The sequence below is a fragment of the Drosophila takahashii genome, chromosome 2R (genome assembly GCF_030179915.1).
Source record: "Drosophila takahashii strain IR98-3 E-12201 chromosome 2R, DtakHiC1v2, whole genome shotgun sequence".
NCBI classification, from domain to species: domain Eukaryota; kingdom Metazoa; phylum Arthropoda; class Insecta; order Diptera; family Drosophilidae; genus Drosophila; species Drosophila takahashii.
The window spans coordinates 29175358-29198289 of NC_091679.1; the positions used below are offsets into that span (position 1 = coordinate 29175358).

The following is a 22932-nucleotide window of genomic DNA, read 5'->3' on the forward strand; positions in this document are numbered from 1 at the left end:
TCTTTAAATCCAATTTAGCTTTTACCGATATTAACGAGTTAATTTTAATTACAGTTTTGACTATAAAGAGCTTATTTGAATTGAATTAAGTAAGAAAATTCTTAATCTACATTAATTAAAAATATTTATTTTAAAACTTAAAAAATTTAATAAAATAAAATTATTATTTTATAGCTATTTGGCTATTTTTATCATAAATTCAGCCATTTAGCTTGGCAACACTGTCGGGATTTCGATACACATGCATTGGAATCTAGAATTGGTCACTGCTTAAATCTGGTCACACTTGCCATCACTGTTTTTTTTTGCATGGCAAGATTTTTGCAAAGAATAAATACAGAAACTAGAGTAATTTGTGTTGTCCCTATGTGAAACGTCAAGTGCACACGGCCAGTAAACAGATATCGGGGAAGGACACAATTATACTCCCCCAGTGGCACAGTGACGGTCACGCGTCAGTCAGTGTAAATGTTCCAATTCGAGTGTCGAAGCGTCTGATAAGCAGCCATCTTATAAGAATGGCGAGTGAAACGCTGCCAAAAATATACAAAAACTAAAAACTATTGCCGTGGTGAAGCGGCAAAGGAGTTGTTTTGCTAATTTAACCATCTGCAAGATACGAAAATCGCTGGCAATAGTAACGTAACAACAACAACGCACCCAGACATGTGCATCGCGCAGCTAATCTAGTGTAAATAAACTGCGTCTGCGTCCATTGTGAACGTGCACCTTTTCTCGGTCACGTACGCCGATTCCGATTCCTCGATTCCCGATTCCCCCGATTCCGTTGCACCAGCATTGCGGATTTCTGGGAATACGCGAAAAGCCAGGTGCCCCACAGTCCTCCAAAGGCGGCCGCTAAAGGGGATCAAAGGAGACGGAGGAGCAACTGCAGCAGCAATCGGGTAAGTTCCGCAGCAGAAAGCGCCCACCACTGCCCATTTTCCCATTGGCGATTTGCAACAGCGAGTCCGCTGTGCAAAATCGATTTTTCAATTCGCCAACCGAGGCTGCCTCCCTACCACCCACTGCCACCCACTCTTACTGGAACGGTTGGACTCGAATTAATTCCACTAGCCCGGTATTCCTTCCGTCTTTGGGATGACTGAGATACACAGTCCGTGTCGGTTAAAAAGCTCTGACAGATGCTGATTCCACATTTCTTAATTCGATTGGCTTAGTATGAGATAACGTAATTGATGCAAAATTACAGGTAGTTTATGTTGCGACTTCGGGGATTCCCATTGTTTTTTACTATAATGAATTTTAGGGTGTTCATAAAAAAGGTCTTCTTGGCTTTTAAATTTTTGTAAGCATTAAAAATTAATTTTCTTTTTGTTTCACAAAAAAGTCATCCTCTGTCGAAAGATAAAAAAATTGCAATCCTACACAGAAAATTGTCACCAAAACTATTACCTTTAAATGGAATCGTAACACTATTGAATAAAATAATATTTTTGTATGATATATATTCCTTCCCACTAAGGTTAATCTGTTGAAAATATCTACCTAATCAACAAATTATTTAAAATTGTTAAAAAGTCGGATAATATCTCGCGCCTTGAGGTAGACTACATATTTTCAGGGAAGTGATAAATAACTTACCTTTTGTGTAACCCAGTGAAGCATCGTTATTAACAACATTTTTAATCTAGCCATGTCCGTCTATTCTTCTGCACGCAGATCTCAATCTATATTTATGCCCCCATAGAAATAATCGGAAGACTACCATATGAACTATGAGTAGGTTTAAAACCACCAAATTTCTCTATATCCTAAACCGCAATTGTGTTAGATATGACAATTTAAATTGTTTTTCAAGATATTTGCTTATGTAGTTGCACTTTTGAAAGTCAAACTTCCATTACTCGAATGATTTAAAAGGGTTTTGCCATTTTGTCTTTATAGTAGTTTTGTGTGGTTAACAAAGCTGATGAAAATTTAGTTTTCAGTGTCTTATTGTTCAATTACAAAAACAATTTAATGCTCTTAGCATTATCTTTATCTATAAACCAATAAAAGGTTTGGTAATAATATTAATAATTGAAATATTGCCTTAGTTTCGAAGTAGTTAGAAGGCTTCCAAATTTGTAGGCCAGTCTTTAGTGGCAGCTGTGCGCTGTAGTCGTAGTCCCTTGCCCGGACGTTCAATGACTTCTTCTAAGCAAACAAAGGTAAACCAATGTTTGACAAGCCTTTGACGTGCCTTCGAGCAGCGATAGGATGAGATTCTCAACTCTGCTAGAGGCAGCAACTGACCTGCGACAAAGAGGACCCGTGAAGTGGAACATCTGCCGTCCTGTCTGCGTCTTTTTTTACCTGCCTGCTTTAACCAAAGGAACTGGGTTCAATGTACGCCTGCGCAAAACACGGTGGCAAAATGCAGCTGCTACTGCGACAGGACAGCCGTTGAACGACAGGGAAGCCGTGATTTTTAGCGACATTTTGCACTTCCTCTTTGACGACAGGCGAAAGCGGAAGTCTCAAATGTTGTAACAGTTCTGATCGGCCTTTTTCACCAGCTCGGTCCTCGTAAATTGCATGTAATCGCCATCGATCGCAGTCGTGTCCTTTCCCCCCGTTCACATACCGGTTTTGTTCCCTCAGCCAGTTTTTCAGAACGCAATTCGAAACTTTTCCCAGTTGGGGCACTCGTACCCCTCTTCCTGTGCTCGACCTTATCCCAGTCCCCATTCCCTATCCCTACGGGCTGCGGTGTCCAGTTACAGCTGGGAGAATTCAGTTTTGGAAAGCTGTTTGGTCTGCGTTTGCTGCAAGTTTTTTATGCTGGCTGCTCGGGCATTGGAAAGGCATCATCCTGTGGGGTCAGGCAGCTGATGCCGATCAAAATTCTGATGATGATGCTGGAGAAGCAGCTGGCAATGGAGCCTGCATACCATATCTGCTTACCAACTCAATCAGATCAGATATTAGCTTGGGGTTTGAAGAACAAGATCATTTTCATATTCAAGGCCTCCAATTACAAACTACTTAAATGTTTTCAATATTATTTTCTTATTGTTCATTAGGATTCACTTAAAAGTATAATATTAAAATGATTTGAAAACTGAAAACATATATGATCTGCTTAAGGATCCTACTTTCTATTGATATCGATTTTCAAATATTTCCACGCGGTTTCTAAATGGATTGACGATTATAAATAGTTAATTGCATAACAACTGTAACGAGAAAAAGGATGTCATTCATATTTATTTTTTAAATAAGCTTTTTTAGTTCCCTGCTTGCTAAAGGCAACAAATAGGAGTGTGTTATCGCGCTAAAAAACTGGAAATATAGAACAGGCTCTACTGATAGAATCGTTGGGGGCCCTCGAGCAGCAGGCAGCTGGCAGATGTCCTTTCGGCCCGTGGCACATGCCAAGCAAGCGAGGATCGTTGAACGATGAGCAAGGGAAAACGGACCAGATGTTAACGACAGTCCCGTCCCGTTCCGTCCCGTCCGTGAAGTAATCAATGCAACAGCAGGCCAGCTATGTAGGCTCTATCTCGATCCCTTCGGTGCCGTCGTCCCTTCAGCTCGGTTCTGCTCAATGCCTCAATAGCTCAGTGACGGCTGCAATTCGTTGGATTGCCTGCCCACGAACGACCAATGCATTTTACGGCCGACCTCGACATCTGTCGGTTTCAAAGGGCTTGCTGCTGTGCCAGCCAGCTGTCCTCTGAAACGCGCTCTCCGATTAAGAGGTCGGCATGCAGGTGATGCAGTATTTTCCGCCTGGAGCACTAAACTTTATCCTTGCGAAGTGACGAGTTCTTTGGGGGTGTGGAGCGGAATGCGGGACGCAGATTATGGGGGATGGCCGAAAATCAGCTGTTTTGCGCAATGTTTATAAACAAAAAGGGAACTGAGGCAGTCGTACTAACCCTTAGACATGTCTGGGCATATTTTTGGAATCACCACCAGGGCAAGAGCCATAGCCAGAGCAACCACCGACCTACATTGGCGCACTTGCTCTGGGCCACATGGCGCATGGGGTGGTTCCGCTCACACGCACGCACCACATCGAACCGCACGGCCTTCTCGTAGGTGCAAGGACGTTGGGAAAACCCCCAAAATGTAAACAAACAAAAGCAACCCCAGCAGCAGACACCGGCACCGACCGTATCCGCTCTTGCTCTTGGTCATGTGCCTCTGAACCCACCACCATCACCTCGGTGATGGAACAACGGATACGGATATGGGATTCGGTGTCGTGGAGTAGAGTGGCATGGCGTGTGCCGGCATATCATCCATCCACACAACGTCTTCGTCATTTAGGGGTTTTCCGAAAAACAAAAAAAAACACACAAATTGAAACCAAAACAGAGCGGGCCATCGGTGGTAGTTAAGGCAGAGCAAGGAGCATCCGCTCCCGCTCCCATTCATAAAGCATTATAAACATACCCCCGGACTAGGTGGTGCTTTTGGCACAGATCCCGCCCGAAGTGGCAAGTCCGCAGGTCAGGTGTGGTGGTTCCGAGCCGTGGATGAAGTGCGAACAAGTTGTCAACGCAACAGGTCGCGCCCCGCCGGGTGGTTGCGGTGGCCGCCGGTGGGTGGTGGTGTTCCGATCCTTCCGAGTCCAACTGAGGGTATGCGTTTAAATATTTGGGGTTAAGAGTTCGAATCCCTTTGTGTTGTGCAAGGTCTTAGGTAGTGGTGATTACCACACACATCCGTTTTGTAGTCTTGTTATATTATTGCATACTTAGCAGGCATTTCACCCACATTTCATTCATTTTGGTTTTTATTATTAGTTAGGATTTTTGACCAAAGAAGGGGGAGCTTAGCTTAATTGTATATTGGCTCGTTTTAGTAGGACGTTTGATTTAAATTATAAATTTGAATGGATTTAGATACCTTTTATGTTCACAGAACTTTTTGATAAATTCATATTATAAGAAGGATCTAAACACTTATTACAATTTTTTTTGTGAATTTTGTATCTACTTGTGTCTTTCTTAATCAACGTAAATGCTATAGTTATAAAAAATTCTATTTCAATATCTAATATTTTAAATGACTTTTAAAAACCAATTAGAGACGAAAAACCCTCTTGGTCTAGGAATTTAATTATCCCTGTAGATTAGCTTTTCTTTAAACCATGATTTTCACATGGAAACTGTGATGGCCTCGTTCTAAATTTAACAATGCCACAGATTTGAATTTGGAGCACACAGTGGCGAAGGTTCTGGTGTGCACATCCTGCTCCGATCGACTTTTCCCGGCAGGAAAACTGGATAACTAAGTGGCCACTTGAGCACGGACACGGGCATCTTGAAAAAGTTTTCCCTTTTGCTTACTGTGAAATATCCGCCATATATCCTTGCGCTTTCTGCTTTGTGCTCCACATGGCCGCCATTTTGTAGACCAACCAGACCTGGGATGCGAAAAGTGTCGAGCGATAGACGAACAATGGCGAAAGAGAAGAATTAATTAGATTGGCAGCTGCTGGGCGTGCTGCAGCTGAGAGAGAAACGAGCTGGCAAACTATTGAGAAATAGAGAAAATGATAGAGAAGAGAGAGAGCGAGAGCAGCGAGTGTGCGCCGAAAGCCTGCAACGGGAAACTTGTCATGCGCCTCGAATTCTCCTCCTTCTTCTGCGCTTTTTATTCACTTAGCACACAACGACAACAGCAACAACAACAACGGTAAGAATTAAGAGTATGGACGCCAGGACGACTGTAGCTGGGCGCCTGCTTATAAAAAGGACTCGCAGGAACACAAGACACCGACACACACACACACAGACAATCGCAAACGCACCGGAATCACAAAATGTAACGAACGAAAAGCATAAAAACAAAACAAAGGCCAGCGGCAAAGGCAGAAAAACGAGCCAAAGCCAAACAGTTGTGCAATTGAGATAAAGGACAACAAAAGGGAAACTTCGAAAAGGGGACGCGTGCTTTGCTTTTCGGTCGATGCCTGTCGCCGCCGCACAGTGGTATAAATTCACTTTCCACGGCTAACAATTACTTAGTTGCAGCTAAGAATACTCTCAAAATAAATTGTACCCTTAACTTACTTTAGAAAATCGCAAAAAAAAATTACATTTTTTTAAATACAAGAAAGTTATTTTTAAAACTAAGAACATTTTTCTAAAATCAAGAAACTTTTTCTTAAGTAAGAACGTATTTCTTAAATGTAGGAAATGGTTACCATGAACTAAAATCACCCGAAAATCACCTCGTATACGACGTTCGGGAATTATGAAAATCATTGCCTACATTCAGGCGTCTGTCGCCACGATTTCAAATATTAAAGAAGCCAGGATTATATTTGAACAAAGTTAAATTCAGGACGAAAGTTATAATAATAGATATAAATCAGAGTAATCAAAATTAAATCGCGACAATGCATAATTTTCATTAAAGGATATGTTTATTTCGTATTTGAATGAAATATTTTAATAATCACGTACCACTGTGCTGTTTCGACGCGCGTGCTTAGCGTCACAAAAGGATATAAAACGGGCAACTGGCAGGAGCGGCAGGAACATCTACAACAACTACAACCAGCGGCAGGAACAAGGAAAAAAGCATAAATAATCTTGTAGCTGTTGTCGCAGCTGAGGCAAAGCAGCGGAGCTCGAATTGAAATTTTATGAGAAATTGTATTAGAGAAATGCTTTGTGAAATCACACGAGGCACAGGACGAATGTGTGCGTGTGTGTGTCTGTGGAATGGAATATTAAATGGCAGGAGGAGAGGGGGAGGGTCAGGGGGGAAGTGGGAATGTGGAAAAAGGGGACGCGCATTATGTCGGTTCTCCGTGAGTTCTTCGTCGACGACGTCATCGCCAGTTGTTGTTTTTGTTGTTGGTTCCTGTTTTCGCTTTTTACCGTTCAGTCAATGACCACATTGTGTACACAACTGCACTGTTAGTATGTGTGTGTGTGTGAGTAATTGCTGCCGGAAGTTGAAGCCGCCGCCTGGTCATTCTCGCTGCTTTGCTGCAAGCTCTCTCTCTCTCTCTCGGTTTCGTCCTTTTTCTCTCTCTCTGCGTTATGCCCGAGCGGTTTTCTCAGAAACAAGTTTCCAGGATCTTTGTGCGCCCCGCCACTTTTTTTTTTGTTTTTGTTCAAGTCCTGGCGAGCAGTGTGACCATTCTTTTGTGCTCTGGTCACGCTTTGATCCTGCCGTTCTCCGCCAACCGCTCCCACAAGCTCCATTTTTCCATAGGCGTTGCCAGACTAATGACATGTTGTAAATTATACTACTCCGCGGCATACCATTCCTTTTGCCGTTTCATGCGGCTGTAATTACTCAGCCCGGTTTCCTTTTTGTATCTCTCCCCCTCTCTCTTGTTTTATAGTACGCCGCCTGCTTTTGTATGGGTTTTCTGCTCACAGGATGCGGCGAAGCTTGTTATCGAAACGCTATCACGTAATTGCTCGCTGCAGTTATCCTTAGCTGTTGCAGATGTGCTAATTTGTATTCGAGAAACTCTTGTTCCATTAAAATGAACATTATAAGGGATTTACCAAATTGCACTTTTGTGCTTTGGGAAATTAGGATGTCAATAGTCACTGGGATAAAGTATATTATTTCTTATTACCAGAGGTACCTTTTTGTTTCCTTATATTTTGCTTTAATGTTATCTATATGTAAATTTATATATATATCCTTGATTAGTATATTTAGGAATCTTATACAATCAGCAAAACATGTAATTTATCAGATTTATCCTATTTGGAAAACCAACAAAATTGAACCAATCTATCTAAACACTTTTCACGGATGCTACTTCCATCTTAAATAAGCTCAATAAATGTAGATAAGCCATCTTTAATTAGTTAATTAGGTGCAATATATCACAATGAAGAAATTATTATAAAATCGAAATTAGATTGTACACAAACAAATACATAGAAATACCATGAACCCATATTTTGTTTGTTGCCTTTGCAATAATTTCCAAAAATATGCAATTATTAAATACCCGATACATGAAGTACCCTTGGTTCCCGTCTCAAGTGGATCTTCAAACTCTAACCACCGCCACCGTCATTTACCTAAGAACGATCGCTTTGCGATCCGAGATCAGCAATACCTAGATTAGATCTTCGCCAAAATCCGAAATCCAGGGCAGGACAATGCATAATGAGGATTAAGTCCTTTGCGATTTCTCTGTCTGCTTAGAGCGAGCGAGAGAGGAGGAGAATTGCCGAAAAGAAGTCCCGACTGCGAGCGAGCGTTTCGAATGGCGAATGCATTTTCCTTTTCGCCACATTTGCTTTTCGCAATGGAACGAAAGAGCAGGAAAAAGGCATTGTTCGACGAACGGATGGATGGAGGAAAGGAGGAGCGATTAAAACTGGCAGTTTTCCTTTTGGCTTGCATTTCCCTATCCACAATTATCCTGTCAAACTTGTTTGCGCCGTCTCCCTCTGGCTCTACACCAATTTTCCTTTCGCATTATGCTTTGACCAGAGCATTCGCATTAAAAGGACAACGCTCTCGTGCGGCGTGAGTGTGTGTGTGTGTCTGTGTTTGTGTGTGCGAGCGAGGAGCGGGCTCGTTCGACGCCTGCGTCGCCATCGTCCTGGCATCGAATTGCCGTTCAGTCGACGCTTGCTGCTCAGACCGCTCAGACATGTCGCGCCCGTCGTGAGTGCTTATAGTTAGCTAGTACCTACGCATATACATCTATATATATATAAACCAACATCATCGAAGAGAGACAGCAGCAGCCACCAAGTCAAAGGACTGTAAAACGCAAAACAACGACGCCATCAGATGTTGCAGGATAACATCAAATTAAACCAATAAAGCACCCAAAACCAAAGCCAAATCATTCTAAAAGAATCGCAAAGCAAAAAAAATAGTGCTTCAAGTGTATCGTATCAAACATCAAATTGTGCAAATCAGTTTCAGTTAGTTGAAAGGAGCAAAAGTTTCATATGCAAATACACAATAAAATAATGTGCAATAAACTACAACTCAATACAAACAAAAGCAACTCAGCAGCAGCAGCGAGAAAAACAACAACAACAATAAGCAAGCGTTACTCATATAGTCATACAAGTACTTTTGCCATTTTGTTGGGATTTACGCACGGAGCAGGCATCGAATAAACTAGAGAAGCTGAAAAAAAAAACCCAATCGAAGCACATCACAAGTGAGTTCCAAATTTCGTCCTTTCACAAACACACTCACCCGTAAACACACACACACACACGCACATACGTACTCGCTGCTTTGCGACTCGTCCATTTTGAATCCCCCCTTTAACGAGTATATCCTGCCCGCTCCTTTGCATAAAGTCTCTCGCTCCTACCTTCCCAAATTCGCTCTCTCCTTTGTAACTAGCAAATAGTTTTGCGCACTCGTCATCGCCCCCCTCACCCGTCCCCCCTTTCCCATCATCGTCGGCTCTCCGCTCTCGCTCTCCCTTTTGTGTTCTCGCTCTCTGAAATTGTCGGGTGGTGGTACAGTTTTCTGCGTGGTCGAAAAATTGCGTAAATTTTCATCTAGTTCTCTGGGATGTCTCGCACAGCGTTGTCCTCGTTATCGTTATCCTTGCTGCTCCTCCGGCCTGCAGAGCTTTTAGTCTGCTTATACGGAAAATAGGAAAAACAAACGGAAAACAATTGGTATTGACTCAGAAAAAGATGTCGCCGGATTTGTGTCATTCGCTTATTGGGCGTTTTCAATTCCTTTAAATGACTGGCCGCGGGGATAACGGTTCGTCCTGGCACTCAATAATTAATTATCCTCTTCAGTTTGATTTATTGTGATTTCTTTGGGAGGCTTATCGTATACAGAAATACAGACAGCGAAATAATTCAAGCTCGCATGCCTTATGTATTTATTTCTTGTTTATTGTTTTACACTTTAAAATCAAAAAATTTAACTAAAAAAAGGAAAAAAGAATACATTTAAAAAAGGATAAAAGATATTTGAAAGTATTCTTAATAGTTATCATAAAATTTTTAGTTTGGCGAATCGGTGGCCTTTATGATTGGCATTGTAGATAAACCAATTTGATTGAAGCCCTCATAAAGTGATAAATGAGGCCAAAAAGTGCGCTGTCAAGATTAATGAACTTTTTTAACATTTAAGACGGTTGTTAGGAGGTTCTCTCTGGAAAGTTAGCATTAAATATTTGAATTCCAATCACTTTACGATTTACAATTTTACAAGAAGTCATGTTTGTATGTCTGTCCGTTAAATTAAACTTTTAAAACAGACTTGTTTATCCTTAGACACTTATTAAATAAATTTATATAGTACCAACCTTTTAATTATATAGAATGTAGCTATAAAGAATATTGAAAGCACAATTGGCAGTATTATCCTAAATAGTCAACAAATTTAGCTAATCAAACCATTTTTAAGAATATTGCCAGTAAGTATCAGTAACATAAATCCTCGAATCTTATCTCCTATTCGAAAAACTCGACGTTTATTATTGCTAACCCCTTTTTTATTTTATTTACTATGTGATTTGATATTATTTATTTGATATTAGAATTAAGATCAAGTTTGGTAAGGACATAAAATAAGTTTAACATTTTCAGCTCATATACATAATGTCCATAAAACCGCTTACTCCCTAAACTCCCAACTTTTCAGCCGGTTCTGCATGAAATGCGATATACTTATTCAATTTACAACATTTCTTCGTAGTTTGTAAGGTTACCGAGCGAACGATCGCTGCACTTTTTATGGGTTCCTATGGGTTATTAGGGGTCCTGCTAGCACAGGAGGAGAGACACTCGAAAACCGGGGCAGGGGAAGGGGCAGCGGTAAGGGCATATCCTGCCAGCCTCTATTCTCCTGCCAGTCGGCCTGCCTGCCTGCCTGCAGTTGTCGCTGCCGCGCCCATTATGAACAAAAAAAAACCTCGAAAAGTTGCAGCTGTTCCTTTTCTGTTTGTTTTGTGGCAGCCAGCCGATCCCAAGCGATCCGATCGTTGAGCCCTGAATTTCGAGCTCTTAGCGACGGGACAGGCAGTCGGGCGGACTAGGCTAGGCATCTGCATCTGCAACTGCATCTCCGGGATTAATGGGCCGATCGGGAGTACTGGGTTTTAAAGCCGCTTCTATCACATTTCCAGATCGTAGCATCCGGACTCTAAGAGAAAGGTGTCTCGGAGAGGAGTAGAAAAGCCGACAGCTCAGAATAGAACGAGAACAAAGCGTTGAGAAACATGAAAATGTCCGAAGTGCCCCGCATTATGGTCTTTCGACCCACCTGGGAGGAGTTCAAGGACTTTCCCAAGTACGTGGCCTACATGGAGTCCCAGGGCGCTCACAAGGCCGGACTGGCCAAGGTGGTTCCTCCGCCGGAATGGGTGCCCCGTCGCAGTGGCTACGCCGATCTGGACGCTCTGAATGTCACTATTCCTGCCCCCATTTGCCAGGTGGTAACCGGCAAACAGGGCTACTACCAACAGATAAATATCCAGAAAAAGCCACTCACTGTCAAGCAGTTCAGCGAACTGGCCAGCACCGAACGCTATGCCACACCCAAGCACTTTGACTTTGAGGATCTGGAGCGCAAGTACTGGAAGAACATCACATATGTGGCGCCCATTTACGGGGCAGATGTCAGCGGTAGCATTACAGACACCGATCAGGATGTAAGTTAGGGTTTGGGGTTTGAGTTTCCGATCCCCGTTGACGATTACGATTCGTTGCCGTTGCAGAGCTGGAACATCAACCGGCTGGGCACCATCCTAGACTTTGTGAACAAGGACTACAACATCCAAATAGATGGCGTGAATACGGCGTACTTGTACTTTGGCATGTGGAAGACGACCTTCGCCTGGCACACAGAGGACATGGACCTGTACTCGATCAATTACCTTCACTTTGGGGCGCCCAAGACGTGGTATGTCGTACCGCCGGAGTGCGGACGCAAGCTGGAGAAGGTGGCCAATCAGTACTTCCCGGCCAGCTACAAGAACTGCAACGCGTATCTGCGCCACAAGATGACGCTCATCTCGCCGCAGATCCTCAAGCAGCACGACGTGCCCGTCAGTAAGGTGCGTTTTGTCCGTACTGTTCTCGTTTAGCGGACACACTAAATCCAGGCGTACTCTTGCAGATTACGCAGGAGGCTGGCGAGATCATGATCACATTTCCGTTCGGCTACCATGCAGGCTTCAATCACGGCTTCAATTGCGCCGAGTCCACCAACTTTGCGATGGAGCGCTGGATCGAGTACGGCAAGCGGGCGGTGCAGTGCACCTGCAGCAACGACATGGTCAAGATCTCGATGGACACGTTCGTCAAGCGCTTCCAGAGCGATCGGTATGATCTGTGGATGGAGGGTCGCGATGTAGGGCGGCACCCGGAAGATCCAGCGAATGGGGTGCCAAGTGCTGCTCCACTGCCGCCACATCTCGATGTCTTGCTGTGTGATAAAAAGTAGGTTTCCTTGTTGTGCTCCTACCTGGGGGTTTCCAGCGTCTCTTATTCTCCCGTTTCCTGCTCCTTTCTCAGAATGAAAAAGCAATGCAACCCGACCAAGGCGAAGAGCTTTAAGGAACGCAATCCCGATCTGGATCTGGATGAAATCCAGCAGAATCCCAATGTGCCCGACGACGTGAAGGCCATGCTGAAGGAGAGTGTGCTGACGCTGGACACGGGCGATCTGGGCGCCGATGAGGGCGACTTTGCCAACGAGGACGCCATGAGCCTGCAAAGTCCGGCGGACCTTAAGACCAAGCAGGAGCTGCTCGAGTACATAGACGACGGCACAGGTGTGTGGGCCGGTCAGGTGCCCTTAAGTCGATCGCATCCCCACCAGCTGAACTATAATATATTTTCCCTTTTCTCCTTCTCTGTCCCTCCTTTCGTTTTGTCTCTTTTAAAACTTCCCGTTGACAGAAGACGACGACGAGGAGGAGGACTTCAAGCGGCGCAAGCAGAAGCGGCGGTACGATGCCGACTACGATGACGACTGGCTGGCGTCCAAGAAAAAGACCCACTCGCGAAATAGCAGCCGGGGGCGCAGTCCGCGCGCCAAGGACGACCGTTCCATATCGCCGGCATCCTCGACCTCCTCCACGTCTCGTGGGGGAAGGCGTGGCAAGGCCAGCGGCACGCCCCGAAAGACTCCGACGAGGCGGAAAAAGGACTCCAGTGCCACCTCACCGGCGGCAGCAGCAACTGTCGCTGCCGCAGCATCGCCCACAGCAACAACATCACTAACCACAGCAGCTGATGGCGGCGGAGGTGAGAGCAGCAGCTTAAGCAGCCACTGCACCACTGCATCCACATAATCACAGCTTCATTTCCAAGAACCTTAACCCCATAACCAAATGCCCCTAAAGATTACACACTCCTCTAGCTCTAGCAACATCATTCCACAGATTTCTGGTCCATCAAAATTCAATGTTTTAAGCCGTTCGACCTGCATATGCATTCATTCCATCGTTCTGTTTTTGTGTTTAATGTACAAATAAATCGTCTAGTTTGTTTTAATTGTAAGAGTGCGTCAGAGAAATATACGATCACGCTTTTAAGTCTATGCTAAAAACTAACCAAAAACCAAAACTGTTTTACTAAACCGAATCCAAGGTGTTGGTGCTGCCTGGGCCTGTTCTTCTTGCTTTGCCGCCCCAGAATCTGCTTCGCTCACCCCTCCATACCAACCACCCACCCAACCAATTCGCAACCCCCGCCCCTCCACATGTGTGTGTGTGTTTGTGCTTACACCAACAAGAACCTTATGAACAGCATTTAATCACAAAGCTATGAAAATCGTGGAACGATCAAGCACTAAATTCTACCGATTGCCGTTTTTCAGATGCCAAAAAGGAGCAGAAGTCGCTGCAATTTATGCAACAGTCGCGTAAATTTGAGGGCAAGATACCAAAACTAAGTCAAGGAGTAGCAACCGGAGCATCCACAGAAGCATCCACATCCAAGTCTAGTCAAGAGCAGCAGCAACAGATTGTCTACGTCAACATGTTGCCCGCGGCCAATACCCTGAATGGCATTCCACAGCAGCAGCAGCAACAGTATGCGACTACGGACGGGAATGTCTATCAGCTGCAAAATGAAATACTCTGTGATGCAAACGGACATGCGGTAACGGCCGCCACGGCCTCATATCAAACTACGGCCAGTAGTCCACAGCAGCAGCAACAGCAACAGCAGCAGCAGCAGCAACGGAATGTTGCAACCAGTGTTGCCGGTAAGTGTCCGCCTTGAATTTGTTCGCTTTCTGTTTATTTGTTTGTTGGTTGTAGTCTTTGTGTATGGTTTAACCCTCTTGTGTACTCGTATTTGGTGTTTCAGTTGAAGCTATTACCACTAACCGCTCATTGTAAATACAAACTCACCCAATTATGATTTAATAGTCATCCGAATTGGCCAAATTCGAATCCAATCAAAAGTTTCGTTTTGTAAGTGTCGCACTGAAAATTCCATGTCATCCATCCATTACATTCCATTCCATCTTGCCATCCGACATTTCACAACTGCATTCTTTTGTTTATGAACTTTTTGTGCCAAAATTCAAGCGCGCCATTCACTGAGAATGTTTCGAATAAGAGCAAACAATGAATTTGACTTCCATTTGCCGTGTTCTTGTCACATCTTTTGCCCCTATGACCAAAAAATAAAAAAATGAATAGACGACCGTCTAAAGTCTTCAGTTAACCACCGACCTATCTCAGCAAAATCAAAAATCCAATCGCATCGCCCAATTAATAACAAAAACCGCTTTCGACTGCTCCACACACTACATGCTCGTCTTTAATTTGCGACAAACTTCCCCAGGTCTGTGTCTGTCTCTTCTCGAAATGTCGTGAATATTGGAACTATCACATAAATAAATGCACAAATCATTTCAACCGAGGAAACTCCGTGCAGAGCGCGTCGAAGAAGGCTCAAAAATTGTTGATCACGTATTTTAATTTACCTTATTAGCTAGCTTAAGAACTTTCAATTCAACATTTGGCGCCCAACGGGGTGGAAAAGTGAGGCCAATGCAGCTGGTCAGTGATGCCCATGCGCGCGCGGACTCAAGGCAGCCGTTGGGCGCCAATTTTGAAAATTGACTTTATAATTTATAGATTTGCGTTTATGATTTAGTTATTTTTAGCAATGACACTATCTATTGTTCCCTTCTTTTCCCACCTGTTGACACAACACAAAACACAATCCGTTCTCAGCTCCCCCGGAAAAGGGAGGAGTCTGACCAACGTTGGCCAACACACCACCAGTTTCATCCTCTGCTCTTCTTCTCTCCTGTTACCTCAGTTATTCAAGTCGATTAGTTATTTAATTTTATTTTATTTAGTTCGTATTTAGTTGCGAGTACTGTACCAGAGTTACGATTACAATTGCTGTAAAGTAGATCTAAGTAAACACAAATTCTACCGACAAACAAAAACCAATTCACTCACTTTCTATCTATATATGACCTGTATGAGAGGCCCGTGTAAGTGCCACAGATGCAACCCATCTGTGGCACTTTTAAACAGTTGGCCGCAAGTAGCTTTCATTTTGCACTACATTTGTTTTATGCGAACCTGATTTGAGTGAATTGTTGTTGATTGATTTCGAATTCAATTACGAATTGATTTATTGATTTATGCAAATATTACATTCAAACACATCTTTTATGAACCGAACCAAATATGTATTTTCAAAAAATATATAAACAAAAGACAATGTGGTCACAACTATTAGTTCGTCCTCCATCCTGCACACGAACGCCAACACCAACGGAGTGGACACGATCGCCTCCCAGCAGCAGCAGCAGCAACCACAGTCACATTACCACTATATCACCACCACCGGCGAGGATGGACAAACCCCGACCACCATAGTGTTCGAGAACTACAACGGCGGCATGCCGGCGGTCAGTTCGGCGGCTCCCACGCCCGTTCCCGTGCCGCAGGGCAGCTCGGCGGCGAACACCACCACCACCACGGCCCTGGTCAACACGGACGGCACGATCATCGAGTTCGACGGCAGCACGTACGAGGAGTACCATGTCCTCAAGAGCGAGCCCGGCAGCAGCGATTGCCTGAGCAACGGCAGCAGCGCCGTGGCCGCCGACATCATTAAGTACGAGCCGCAGCACGGAATTGCCGGCGACGAGGAGGACGACGAGGAGAACGGCCTGCTGCAGGTCAAGTACGAGGAGCAGAGCCTCGAGCACGATGCCGAGCACGACCTTGATCCCGACCAAGAGCACGAGTACGAGGAGTTCCAGGTGATCAAGGCCGAGGTGGAGGCCGAGGCGGCGGAACAGGCGGCGGGCACCACCAGCTACACGATCAGCCAGGATCAGGCGGGAACGGGCGGCAACCAGGTGGTGTCCTCCATGGTGCCCAAGTCGGGTTCGGCGGCGGCCGCCAAGCAGAAGCGCAAGCGCAAGACGCGCGTCATCGCCGACGACGAGCAGGGCGAGTATCTGGAGAAGATGAGTGTGCGCGGACTGGACATTGCCCGCTACGAGCACATCATCGACGGGGTGGCCTACTGCCTCGTGTGCGCCAAGAACGACATCTTCAAGACGTTCAAGAACAAGTACAGCTTCCAGCGGCACGCCTACCTCTTCCACGAGGGCCAGAACCGCAAGATCTTCGCCTGCCCCATCTGCAACAAGGAGTTCTCGCGGCCGGACAAGATGAAGATGCACAAGAAGGACAAGCACGGCGATGTGCCCATGCCGCCGTCGGCCACCACGACGCCGCTGAAGGCCGACGGACCGCCGGCGAAGCGGGCGCGTAACGCTCGCACTCCGCGCGTCCGCAAGTCCAAGGGCGGCGGCGGTGGCGACGGCAGCACGCCGGCCAAGAAGCGGCTGGCCCAGATCGACAGTGTGCTGGACGATGTACAGAATGGGGAATCCCTCGGCATGGCGCCGGTCAGCGTGAGTCACTCGCAGCAGCAGCAGCAACCGCAGCAAATGCAGCACAGCCTGACCACCACTTTGGCTCCCTCGGCGCCAGCGCAACCGCAACATCAGCTGCAGACGTTGCCATCGCTGGACTTCAGCGGCATGATCCTGCCGGGCGGTGCTCAGCTGGCCCTGGCCAATCCGGGGGCCACCAGCTCCGTGGCTTTGCAGCGTGGAGCGGCCACGCCGAATGGAGGTCAGGCAACGGCACCCACCACCACGCTGATCTACTCGAACCAACTGGAACTGCAGCAGGCGCTGTTGCAGCAGCAGCTGCACGGCCAGAGCATCATGATCCAGGATCAGGCGGGCAATCTGGTGCCGCTGCAATTGGACGGCACTCAGGCGATATACACGACCGCGCCGCAGGCCCAGCGCCAGCAGCCCACGGCGACCACATATCAGACCACCCAGCAGCAACAGCAGCAGCAGCAACAGCAGGCGCAACAGCCCTCTGGTCAGACGCAACAGCAGCCGCATTACGAGCTGGACAACGTGACCTATCTGAGCTCCACGGCGGCGGCTACTCCAGCGGCGGCAGAGCAGCAGCAACAGCAGCAGCACGTGATCGGCACGGTGCAGAGCTACCAGATCCTGACGCCCGACGGCCTGCAGAACTTCCAGCCCAAGCTGGAGCCGGCCGAACTGGGCGACCTGTGTCCCTACTCGCAGTACACCTTCACCACGCACGCCGGTGCGCAGCCCACGTTGAATGCCAACGCGCTGGACGCGCAGACGCAGCATCAACAGCAGCAGCACCACCAGCAACAGCACCACCAGCAGCAGCAACACCACCAGCAGACGCAACTCCTGCAGCAGCAGCCCTTCGCCACGCACCACAATCCGCACCAGCAGTTCATGGAGCTGAAGAACGAGCTGCTGATCAAGGGCGGCGACGCCTATGCTTTGGACGCCGCCTCCATGTACCACCTGCCCTTCTCGCCCACCTCGATGATCAATGCGGTGAACGATGTGAACACCTCGTCGCTGCTGGAAACCAAAGAAATTAGGTAAACGCTCTTTCCAACTAACCAAGTCAATAGTCCACCTCCTACTCCTCTGTCTGCCCGACTTCTCTTAGTGTAACGCGCTCGATTAGATTGCCGCTCTCTGTAACTGTATCTGTACTATATCTCTGTATCTGTATCTATAACTCTATCTGCCTCCGTAACCCTTTCATTGCGATTGCGACGCTGATCTTCCTTTCACGTATTTAGAGTCGCGCGACTTGAGTACTTAATGTGCTTGAGATACCACAAAGAACACTTTAAACACCCGATGGCCGCCGACAAAAAACACGAAAACTGAACATTACTGGGAGGGGGGATACTTTAAGCATTATCTTGTTTAGTTTTAAATTAGGATTATGCATACTTTAGTTATATATTTTGTACTTATCCTTAGTTCTTACGTATGTGTATTATTTTCGTAGCCCTTAACAGAGTTTTTCAGTTTGTATCTTAGTCGTATGAATTGAATTTTGTGCATTTATTTATTTACCAATCACGAACCCACAGAGGTTGCTTTCTTGTAAAATAATATGCCAACGATTAGCCAACCCCCCAATTAATACCCCGAATTAATCATAATAACCAACTCGTTTCCTTTTCGTTTCGAGAAATACTTGTGTTCAAATACGTTTTATACTTCAATGCAATTTTGTTCTTTTTCTTTCTTTTTCTCTTGTTTTATTTTATGTACACACAACCAATCCACCAACCAACCAATCAATCAAAACAACAACCCAACAATATAACACTCGCCTAAATAAATAAAAACACGCCTTATAACTATAGCTACGATATATCAGAGGCAGTGCTACTAGCTCTCTGAACAATCGACCACCACAGAAAGCTGCAGCCAAAGTACCAAAAATTCTATTTAACGAAAAAAAGACTCAAGCTCGAGTTCGAATAAAGATCGCTAACGAAACGAGTATAATGTGAAAACCTTGCCCATAAACCCAGTCAAAAGCAACGCAAATGGAAGCCATTTTCAATGTTTGCCAAGACCAGCGGCCAAGCAAAAACAAAATTCGAGCATACTAACTTATCGAAACATTAGTGTACTTACATCCGTCGCGTCACATACCCATAATACTCAAATGCCTGAGGACATCACCTCTTTCATTGATTCATTCATTACTTCGTCATCACTCGTTGTGTGTGTGTGCAAGAGCAGCATCGACCAACAGCTAAGATTTATAAACACAAAAACGATCTCCAACACAGCTTAAATACAAATATAAAAAAAAATATAACAAAATAAAAAATAATATTGGACAATTAGTGAAAGGTATGTGTACTTTTGTTTACTCGTTTTATTTCCTTGTTTATAATTTTGTTTTGCCTAACACTCTTCTGTTTTGTGACTAACCAAATGTCCCCTGGGTTACTGCATCCTAACAATTGGTTTATTCCAAAAACGGGGAACTGCTCGATACGATACTCATACATATATTTTAACCAAATATATAACTGACAACTGACAATAAATCCACCAACATGCATCCCCGCACATCTACATTCGATCCAATTACGAAATCATTCATGAGCGTCGTTATCATTTACTAACCCTAAATTAACTTTGGTTTAAGCATATCTAACATCTAAATTAAATGAAGGGAGTCTAAAAAAAGAAAACCAGCAAATATGCTAATCAAATTGTTTTTATTTTTCTTTTTTCACCCGACAACATTTTACGTTCGTCTGTTGTTTGTGATTTTGTGTTATTCCCTATGATTTGCACACAAAAATTCATAATCATGCGACACAACAACCACATGAACAACAACAGGTTCTTCTAAACAAAACAACAACAACCCGAAACAAATGTTCAAGCGGCCATACACACCCAGCAATCACAGTACCCAGAACACCACCACCACCACCAACAACAATCCAAATCCAGACCAGAATCAGAATCAAACCCAGAACACAACACACGAAGATTCGCAGCGTCGCCAGGTGGAAGCGTATCGCATTTACTACGAAGAGATAATCGTCAAGCAGGCGAACGCCCGCAGTCGCAACATCACAGCCGCCGGCAGCAACAGCAGCTTCGTCGACAAGTTCGCCGACTTTGTCAGAACTTCCCCCATGTCCAAGCCCCATGTCCAGTCCCATGTGCCGTCTCCCACCAGTAATGCGACTAATGCCAACCTCCTTCCTCCCAAAACCAACAGCAGCAGCAGCAACAGCGGTAGCACCAGTGGCAGCAGCAACAACGTGAGCAGTAGCAACGGCCTCAAGCCGGCGGCCAAGAAGACGCCGGTCATCCTGCTGGCCGCTCGTGGTGCCGCCAAGCAGCCGCAGTTAAATATTCTCAATGGCAACACCAAGGCCGGAAATGGCGTCACCTTGGTCCGCGTCAATGCGACTAATCGGAATCAACGCCAAGTTATCGTCGCCCCCGAAGCAACTTCTGTGGAGCAGCAGCCCGAGGAGCTACTCGCCGAGGACGAGGAGGAACTCGACGATGAACTGGACGAGGATGCCGTGGCCCTGGGTGCGCTGTCCTCCTCGACTGCCCAGATACTGCGAAAGTTTCGCATACCCAAGGGCACGGCGGTGACGGCCAAGTCGGGTGACAACTACCTGGCCATGCCCACGCCCACTCCCTCGCCGCCAGGTGTCGTCAACCTGGTTAGCTCCGGCGTCGAGGCTTCGGCTTCGGGTTATATTGAAAACGAGGACGACATCATTGAGGAGCTCAACGAGGACGATCTGGTCGAGGAGATTATTGACGAGGAGCCCAGCCAGGAGCAGCCAGAGTTGCAGGAGGCGACGACCACGACGGACGGGCTCGACCTGAGCAGCAGCAACACGAACAACGCGGCAGCGGCGGCCACAACGGCAGCCACCATGCTGCTGGCCGCCCCCCAACCGCCGCCGCCGCTGCAGCTGCAGACGGTGGCCTCCAACGGAACAGTGACCTGCTTTAATCTGCCGCCCAACACAATCCTGCTGCAGTCGGCCGATGGCAGCATAATTGCCGCCACCCAGGTGCCGCATCCCAGCAAGGCGGGTCAGCAGCAGTTGATAGCCCTCCCGGGCAACGTGGCCCTGGCCACCGAACCGGCGACCCAGGCGCAGCAGACGACGGCAGCGACACCACAGGCCACGCAGACCCTGATCCTGACCGCCGACGGCACGGCCATTCCCATCCTGGCGGCCGCTCCCCAGCAGCAGCAGCAGCAACAACAGCAGCAGCAGCAACAACAGCAACAGGCTGCCGCTGCTGCTGCTGCTCAGTTGTTCGCCGCGTAGGGTCTAATGGGTGGCCAAATGGGTCGATTTTTGAACAGCGCCACCATAATGCCGACCACTTACTTCTTTTAGAAATTTAGACTTAGTTGCCCATGAGACAAGGCTTTAAATTAGCCTTGTACTGTCGGCAACACTAAATCGTTTCCCTAAGGTTTTAGAATACTTCAAAAATCGTCACATTTGGCCACCAACGAAAGGGGAAATGGGAAACAAAGCTGTATAAAAAAATGAATAATAACTCAAACATAAGCCAAGCTAAACTAATTGATATTACCACACTGTTGGATGTGCATACGAAATTTATTTTTTTATTCAAAAACCAAATGCCTACAAGAATATAAATCAAATGTTGTTCAACACACAGACACACACGCGATTGGTGTTGCGGAAGAATCAAATATATACATACATACGTTTCAAGGCAAACTTAAGAGCATCGTAAATTTAAATTATTTGTACGCCTAAGCTAAATTCTAAACGTTTAAGTGCAAAGACGAGACACACACCCCAAACCAGTTGTAACTATTTTAACCCGCCAAGAGAGCGGGCGAAATATGTTTAGCCTAATTAAGTGTTGCGAGAATTGTTCCGTTTAATTGAAGGATAACTCACTTTTGAAACTCCTCGTAGCAATTCTTTGCATATACATATACTTATAAATATAATTTGTTCCTTGCATAATGAGAGATAGACCGGCAACTATGCAACGTATTTCATATAGTATTTATTCAATAAGTTCTCAATCTATTTATTTATTTTTGTTAACCAATCTTATCCGTGCACCCCCGAAACCTCTTGTCATTTTAATTTCTTTTAACGTGTTGTATATTCTTTACGTATATTTTATTTGCAATTTTGTTATGCCATTCATATACAAATAGGAATTCAAGCATAGCACTGACCTAACATTACTCTAAGTTGTAGGCTCGATACTTTAGACTAAAGTATTTTTTTAAAAGATTCTTGCGAAACAAACAAGAACTCAACAACAACACACTAAGCTAAGCGAAGCTAGGTTAAGCCTAACATAACTCTAAACGATGGAAGACAATGATTTAAAATATATAAAAATATGTAATCTAAGACAAATAAGCAAAATTGAGTTGCACTTCTGTAAGATATACTTTAAATAATAACGAAGCAAAAAAGCTAAAAATTAAGCAACTCGGTAGCCTACATTATGTATGATACAAATTCTAAAGCTAATATTACTTTACATATATATATATTTATTATAAACAATAAAATACAATTTTAAAAATTTAAAGCAATAAAATACGAATGGTTTTATTTTTGATGAAGGTAAATTCCAACGTTTTAGTTGATCTATTTGAATACCTTAAAGTGAGTACTCTCCGACGAAAAGGTGTAAAAATATTTTTGTGTTGAAATTTTTCAGTTGTCATTTTTGTATAGACATTTTCGTTTCGCTCCCTTTTTGATTGAGGTGAGTACTAGGCTTAAAATGTAAGCAGTCGATAAATATTGCACCCAATGAAATTGCGAAATACACTAGTCGGCATAATTATTTTGACAGATTTGAATGTTAACTGTAGTAACATTTTGAACTTTTAATATAAACTTTTGGCACCTATAGAAAGAGCACTTCAATTCCGTTTAAATGACTCAAAAATGTTCTTAACCCATTAAGACCCCTTTGAAAAGTAAACAAATTATGTGAAAGTCAAATTTTCAATTTTTTTCCTGGGGCTTAGAAGAAAAATGTTTTGATGCAAAGTTTTTCCCCAATCAAAAATAATAATAACTGCAAAAAAAAAAATTTCAA

The 22932-nt window shown here is 45.0% G+C and overlaps 1 protein-coding gene across 10 annotated transcripts; it reads left to right on the plus strand.

Annotated features, from left to right (window-relative positions):
• The first annotated feature begins 250 nt into the window (after positions 1–250).
• On the plus strand, positions 251–22422 carry Kdm4B (Lysine demethylase 4B). Of its 10 annotated transcripts, none has more exons than XM_017145579.3 (9): positions 255–905; positions 11069–11593; positions 11660–11998; positions 12061–12383; positions 12459–12718; positions 12846–13193; positions 13768–14157; positions 15638–17888; positions 20063–22422. In XM_017145579.3, the coding sequence occupies exons 2-9, from the start codon at positions 11162–11164 to the stop codon at positions 21144–21146; spliced, it is 5427 nt and encodes a 1808-aa protein (XP_017001068.3). In that variant the 5' UTR covers positions 255–905; positions 11069–11161; the 3' UTR covers positions 21147–22422. The 10 variants fall into 10 exon arrangements, with proteins under 10 accessions (XP_017001073.3, XP_017001068.3, XP_017001071.3 ...); XM_017145582.3 differs by lacking the exon at positions 20063–22422 and adding an exon at positions 19675–19817 and having other exon boundaries at positions 256–905; XM_017145581.3 differs by lacking the exon at positions 20063–22422 and adding an exon at positions 18675–19151 and having other exon boundaries at positions 256–905.
• The last annotated feature ends 510 nt before the right edge of the window (positions 22423–22932 follow it).

Bases quoted from the DNA above. Each gene is read 5' to 3' on its own strand.
- Kdm4B (XM_017145579.3), top strand. From the start codon at position 11,162: ATGAAAATGTCCGAAGTGCCCCGCATTATGGTCTTTCGACCCACCTGG. The intron at 11,999-12,060 runs GTGCGTTTTGTC...GTACTCTTGCAG, and splicing joins ACGACGTGCCCGTCAGTAAG to ATTACGCAGGAGGCTGGCGA. The intron at 12,719-12,845 runs GTGTGTGGGCCG...TCCCGTTGACAG, and splicing joins GTACATAGACGACGGCACAG to AAGACGACGACGAGGAGGAG.